This window comes from Apodemus sylvaticus, chromosome 15, assembly GCF_947179515.1.
Source record: "Apodemus sylvaticus chromosome 15, mApoSyl1.1, whole genome shotgun sequence".
Lineage (NCBI taxonomy): Eukaryota > Metazoa > Chordata > Mammalia > Rodentia > Muridae > Apodemus > Apodemus sylvaticus.
The window spans coordinates 43748041-43755163 of record NC_067486.1 but is presented as its reverse complement, the minus strand read 5'-3'; the positions used below and the strand labels follow the sequence as shown (position 1 = coordinate 43755163).

At 39.8% G+C, this 7123-nt stretch overlaps 1 protein-coding gene across 4 annotated transcripts in view; it reads right to left on the bottom strand.

Moving 5' to 3' along the window:
- Positions 1–4373: 4373 nt before the first annotated feature.
- Positions 4374–7123, bottom strand: part of Nxpe3 (neurexophilin and PC-esterase domain family member 3) — a 47857-nt gene continuing 45107 nt past the window's right edge. For all 4 annotated transcript variants that reach the window (XM_052158303.1, XM_052158306.1, XM_052158307.1 and 1 more), the window contains one exon: positions 4374–6067. In XM_052158303.1, the coding sequence (XP_052014263.1) occupies positions 5517–6067 (551 nt within the window). In that variant the 3' untranslated portion in view covers positions 4374–5516. The remainder of the gene's footprint in view (positions 6068–7123) is intronic.

Here is a 7123-nt window from a genome sequence, read left to right as displayed (position 1 = left end):
ATGACTTCCCCCGGTTGAGTTTGGTGAGCATGGCAGTCAGAGAGCAGCATCTCTGCTGTGTGTTCCTAATCTGCACCATAAATGAAGCAGGGCTCCTTAGCTGGCTGGAAAGTGGTCCTAACTGCTGGCGAGCCATTGCACAACACTGAAGGGGTTTCTCCGGACAGCATGAAGTTTCGCTGCTCGGTTTGGGAACCCTCGTTACAGTGATTTCAGAATCGTTGTTCTTCTTCTCTTTCATCATCTCCAGGCATTCGTTGTCACAGTCTAGTTTTGTGATTGCATAGGAAACACCCCCCTGTCCTATTGGGGCAGCAAGAATGTTGTGCTCGTCTACATCATCAGTTCAGATCCCTAAAGCTCAAGAGACCCGACTACCTCTCATTTGGTTTTAAAAAAAAAAAAGTAATAATAATAAAAAGGAAATTCTGCATGTGTGAAATGCATCTCCGTTAGCATATTTTAAAATATCCTAAAATGAGTTGCTGACAATTCTCTCTCAGAGAAGCCCACATCAAAAGGTTTGCCCCCCCCTTTTCTGAGCGCTACTTTTTCTCTTAATCCTCCTGCTTAAAAATCTCTATTTAAAATGCCATTTAATTAAAAAAAAAAAACATTATTATAAAATTTTAAAGGTAAGAACATTTGAAAGAACAGTTTAAAGTGAACTGATGATGAACAGTTCAGTCTGTCTGTGTCTGAGTTGTGCCTTGGCAGCTCCCTCCCTGGTCCTCCACACCTGCCATCGACCCCAGGATGCCCAGGTGCCCCCCACCATGCACTCGGTCCTGCCCACGCACTTTGAAAGAGGAAACAGAAGAGAAGTTGCTGCTCTTAACTGCTGTCCCATTTCTCCAGCCCCACAAACTCATATTTTATTTCAGCAAAAAAAGGACGTAAACCAATTTTAATATTTTGTTCCAAGCCCAAACATCCAACCATAATGGCCAACTGACACAGGAAAACTATTAGTAGATAGTACAATTTTAGGCAGACCTTTATAATTATTATGTCTATGCATCATATAAAAATATTTAAACTGGAGGTTAAATTTTTTTAAAGGCCCAAATTACATGTTCTCTATGATTCTCTAACTCCATCAATCTGGGTGCTAGGGTTAATTATATTATAATCTACAGATGCCCAACTCCATTATAGAAAAATGGCACAGTATTTGTGCATAACAAGCAGCGTCCTCCCCATAGACCTGAAATCATTTCTAGGCTACTTACCATACTTAATAACACGTAAATGTTATATAAGTAGATGGTACACTTTATTATTACACAGAGAATGACAGAAAAGGTCTGTACCCATTTAGTAAAGATGCAATATTTTCCCAAATGCTTTTATCTGAAATTGACTGAAGCCAGTGATATGGCACCTGGAGATGAGGATCAATTGCATATGGTTAAAAAAAAAAAACCCAGAAAGAAAGCCTATCAAAATTCTAATATTCATTGTACTTGGCTAGACTGTATCCTTCATTAAACCTGTGTAGCTTTTTTGAAATTATGATTCCCATTTTATTTATTATGAGAAATATGTATTTAAACACTTTTATCTGGCATGCTGACATTCACAAGTATATGGGACTGACTAACCTATCATAAATTTTTCATAAGTTTGAGAAGCCCTTATCTGAAGTCCATGAATCCAGATGTTAGATTTTAAATTATTTTAGATTTGGGAGTATTTGTATATGTATATATATGTGCCTGTGTGTGTGCGGGCATGTGTGTATGTATGTATATATTCACATACACATATATGTGTATAACTCATTAATGCATATCAAGCCTAAGTAGGAAATGTATGTCTTATATATACTTTATATTAAATAACCTGGAGAAAATTTTATATAACATTTAGTATGTCTGGCTTCTACAAATTGTTTTTTAAGATCTTTTTTATCCTTATAGTACATATTTGGGTGTTTTTGTTTTGTGAAAATGTCTCACCAAGTGACTCTTGGTTAGTTTAGAACTATATAGACAAAGCTGACCTTGAGTCCACAGAGATCTGCCTGCCTCCACCTCCCAGGTCCTGGAATTAAAAGCATATGCTACACCTCACTTTTATTCTGGTGTGTTTCTGTGTGTGTCAGTGCGAATGAATGCCACATGAACGCAGGTACACTGAGGATTTGGATCCCTCTGGAGTGTCAATTACCGGTGGTTTGTAAGCTACTTGGCTTGGGGGGGTGGGATTCAGACTTAGTGCTCTGGACAGTCAGTAAGCTCTCTGGACACAGAGCCATCGCCCCAGCCCCACAGCTGTCTTTTGAGTGTGACCCATCATGTAATGGCAGGTGAAGCTTTTCTCCTTGTGACGTCAAGTATTCAAAAAAGCTTTAGATTTGGGAGGAATTGGGATTTTCAGATTAGAGATGCTCAGCCTGCGCCTAACTGCTCTGGGAAATGTTTAAGTAACATTTTTTAACTCCCATAAAAATTTCTACACCAGAGTGTAAAAGGCCAAAGAGAGATGACAGTGACTGAAAGGACTTCAAGAGATGGCGCTATCAGATTGTTAAGACCTTGTGCAAAACCAAGCTGAAAATCAAAAACTAAAGAAGGTTGCAAGAAATCAGCCATGGAAACAAATCACTCTAAACCAATGGTGGGTGGTCCTTGAAATTTCAAGGGGAAAGTAACTCCTCCTATTCGGCCTCCCAAAAATCCTCTCAGGGAAATGTTGGGAAGTTCTCAAAACACAGCATATCCTGGAAGTCAAACTAGTTGTAGCTAGGCAGGGGCCTGGACTCCGTGTACCTGAGTTCAATTCTAACTTCAGTTCTTCCGGTAAAAAAATGGAGCTAGTATCACCTAAACTATTAAATCATTAATATTAATGATAATATTAATAATATTAAATCAGAATTAAGTGCTTGATAAAACCTTGAAATAATAGATAAGCAATGTCACTTCTCTAGATCAATCTTTTCTTTGTCACTGTTTCTCTAAGTGCAGAAGCCTACAACTGCATTAGATTCTCTTGGCATTTCTCACGAAGGCGATTCATTCCATAATCCCTGGAGGTATGGTCCCTAACTCCTTTTTTATCAAATACTGCAAACTTAAGAACCATTTAAAATGAGCTTTTTTGTTTGGTTGACTTTTTTTTTTTTTTGGTTTGTTTTTTTGAGACAAGGTTTCTCTCTGTAATCCTGGCTGTCCTAAAACTCACTCTGTAGACCAAGCTACCCTCAAACTCAGAGACCCACCTGCCTAGGCCTCCCAAGTGCTGGATTAAAGGCATGTGCCATCATGCCTGGCTTAAAATGAACTGTTTTAAGCAGGCTGGTGGCACAGCCTTATAGGTCCAGTTACTGAAAAGGCTTAGGCAGGAAGGGGGAAAAATCAAAGCCAGTGTAGACTACAAAGAAAATTCAAGGCCAAACTATGGAGACTCTTAAAATTAAAAGTTTAAGAAGGAAGGAAGGAAGGAAGGAAGGAAGGAAGGAAGGAAGGAAGGAAGGAAGGAAGGAAAGGAAAGAAAGGGAAGTAGGGAGAGAAGGGAGAGAGGGAGGGAGAGAGGGAGGGAGGGAGGGGCTGGGGGTTTAGCTCAGTGGTACAATCCTTATCTAGCAGTGTCCCAGTAGAATCAAGCTTCAGTATTACAAAAACTAAGCTAGCATAATACATTTAACTTCACTGGTTCTAAGCTCCAAAAACATAATTATATTTTATTCACTTAAAACAAAATATTTTATAAACTTAATGGTCCCCAAGAGTCGGAAAAGAGTAACTTAAGAGTGCAAATTATCCATTTCTGAAGGATGTGTATTTTTCTTGCTTTAGCATCTTTCTTCATTTCCCAAGGCAGCCCAGTGTTTATACAGGTCTGTTCAAAGAAAGCGGAAGTAAATTATAACGCCTCATAATGCAAAAACTACTTATTAAATGATCCTAAATTTAATTTAAAACCATTTGATATTAATAAAACAAAGTCCAATAAAATAACCAGTCCTGTTATTTTTGGACATCCAGAAATGGGTATCCTTTGGTAGTGCAGCTTCCTAGTGTGCACGAAACCCTAGGCTTGAGCCACAGTGCAAAAAGCCAGAAGGAAAGCAGACAGCTCAATAGTGGCTTCTTACATTCATGCATGAGACAATGCGTATGTATACTTTATGCCCAAGTCAAGAAATACTTGTCGGGGCTGGAGAGATGGCTCAGCGGTTAAGAGCACTGACTGCTCTTTCAGAGGTCCTGAGTTCAAATCCCAGCAACCACATGATGGCTCACAAGCACCCATAATGAGATCTGATGCCCTCTTCTGGTGTGTCTAAACACAGCTACAGTGTACTTACATATAATAAATAAATAAATCTTAAAAAAAAAAAAGAAAGAAAGAAAAGAAATACTTGTCATTGTTCTTCCTGAAGGTCCTGAGTTCAAATCCCAGCAACCACATGGTGGCTCACAAACATCCGTAATGAGATATGATGCCCTCTTCTGGTGTGTCTAAACACAGCCACAGTATACTTACATATAATAATAAATAAATCTTTTTAAAAAAGGATTTTAATATCTCATTTTATTAACTTCTGATCTGGTTTCATGTCTGATCTCAGCACATATTTCATGACAGCCAAAAGCAAAGGGAAACATTTGGAATTGGAGGGGAGAAACCCTAACAATTTTATCAGTGTCAGCTGCATTCTTTACATAAAAGTCAGTTCTTAAAACCCACACGCTTCAGAACATAAAAATAAACTTCTATGTACATATCTGTTTCCAAAAGTGGTTATTCTAGAATAAGAATTCATCACGTAAAATTCAGCTGAATCAAGTAAGAAATAGCTTTCCATATCAATCCAAAGCAGAGGCTGTGTGCTCTTTCATTTTGCTTCTTTCCAGAGAAAAGCAGGAAATCGTTAATATCCTCATATAAAATTCCGACCACACACCTTTACAAGTAATTGAGAAAAAAAATAAATAAGTCAATAGAAACTCCTGAGATACAGCCGTCTTCACTGTAGCCACAGGAACCTCTAGCAATAAACCCTCTCTATTCCTGAGGAGGGAGCTTCGTGCTGTTCATGAAGACATGTTCAATGTCCTTTACCAGGTAAGAGGCAAACACAGCACGGCCAACCAAATCTATTCAGGTACGTGGCAAACATAGCACTGAGAACCAAATCTGTCCCTTCTGTTTACATCAAAACACCCCTCACTGGCATCAGCACAGTCATCTCCACCCCCAGGACAAGCTAGCTCTTAACCACTAGTTATTCTTTGGTTACAAGGGCAATACAGTATGTAGATGCGGTAAGTTAGATCTGTATGACGGCTAAGTCAAGACGGAAAAATCCTATAGGTAGATACAAATGCAGTCTACATGGCCTGGGTTCATTACCAGTCATTATGCAAAGTACAGCTCTTTTCTGAAAGGTCAAACAAGGTGAGAGGATCCATTTCACAATGGAGTCGATCGATCGCAAAGTTTCTCTGCTGCAGGTCAATTGGAAAGGTCACTGAACGTGATTGCTCTAGTGTACTTGGGGATAGCTAGGTCTCCAAAGGGCATACGTAAGATAAGAACATGTCCAGCTGGTTCTTCACAATCACTTCATCTGGATGCAGCTTGTGGGGTAGATGATGTGCTAAGGTCATCTCCCAGGCATCAACAAGATAGACTCCAACCCCTGAAAACATCCTCCGAAGGACAGTGTCCAGCTGAAAGTTGTACCAGTCACTGTTGTAAAGGCTCACCTCAGGCCCCAGCTCTTGGGCATTGCCTGTCCGGATGACAACCACAGTCTTAGGGCTTCGATCCAGGAGTTGAACCACTGCTCGCCTGATGTTCCTGAGTCTCCGGATATAGACTTCCAAGGGGAATGTGCTAAAGTGAGACCATACAGCTATGGCCACCACTGTGTTCTTCCCGCCCACAATCCTGTTCAGTTCATTTGCCACATAATGGAGCTCATTACTGAAGACACTGGTGAATCGGATGGGTGGACCATGACACTGATATCTGAGCAAGATGTTGTGTTTCTGGTCCACTGCGAGGAAGGGACCAACGTTCTTGGGGCTGCCCAAATTGAACTCCACTAAATCTGAAACAAGGACAAAAGTCAAATTCATGAAAACATTCCATTCTAAACACATCCATTCTAAATATTCAAATGGCTTTGCAAACACTTACTAAGAAGCTCAATTAAAGTTAAAGAGGAATACCTATTAAACTATTGCCCGTGTCCCATTTTGAATCGATGGACCTTTAGTCTAGTGCCATAATTATTCAAATCATGCTGAAGGGTCACACAGTAAGCAATATTATCAGTGACAGTCTGTGCATGTCTTAAGACGATGGCCTCCGTGAAGCCAGGAAATCTTGCTGTTTGCATGGGTGACTGAGTATTTAAAGGAGCAGCTGACATTCATATTTTATTCTAATAGATGAGCAGTTTGTCTTCTAAGACAGGGTCTGTAACTTCTGTTTTATGAGCACATTTCAGTAACCACACATATCTTTTTGAAAATGCTGCCATCTGCAATAACATGAATAGGCCCAGGAGGATGCCTCGCTAAGTGAAGTAAGCCCAGCACAGAAAGAAAAATACACCACGGCCTCTCTTCTGTGTGGTAACTATAAGAGCTTAACACTCAGAGAGTAGAAACGCACCAAAAACTGGGGAGCTTGGGAAGCAAAGGGGAGAAGTTAATCAAAAATACCCATTCTAGGGCGGAAGCGTTAGTTTGTGAGACCCAGCATACTGAGGTACCTTGTGAGGTACAACACAGCAGCCATAGTTGATAAGCACAGACTTCAGAATCTCCCAAAGAGATTCCAAATGTTCTCACTGCCAATAAATAAGTATATGAAGTTACACGTATGTTAGCTAGTTACACATATGTTAGCTAGCTTGATAAAGTCATTTTATCAATAGGTCCCAATTACCCTCTAAATACGTGCACTTAATTTGCCAATTAAAACACATTTTTAAGCCAAGAGTGATAGCGTATGTTTGTAATACCAGCCCTTGGGAGGCTAAGTCAGGGGAGTTACTGAGTTTAAAGCTTCCCGGGGCTACTGAGAGAGATCTTGCCTCAAAATAGGTAAAGGAATAAATAAAAATTTGTAGCAAGTAAAATAATCTAAATTATACTCC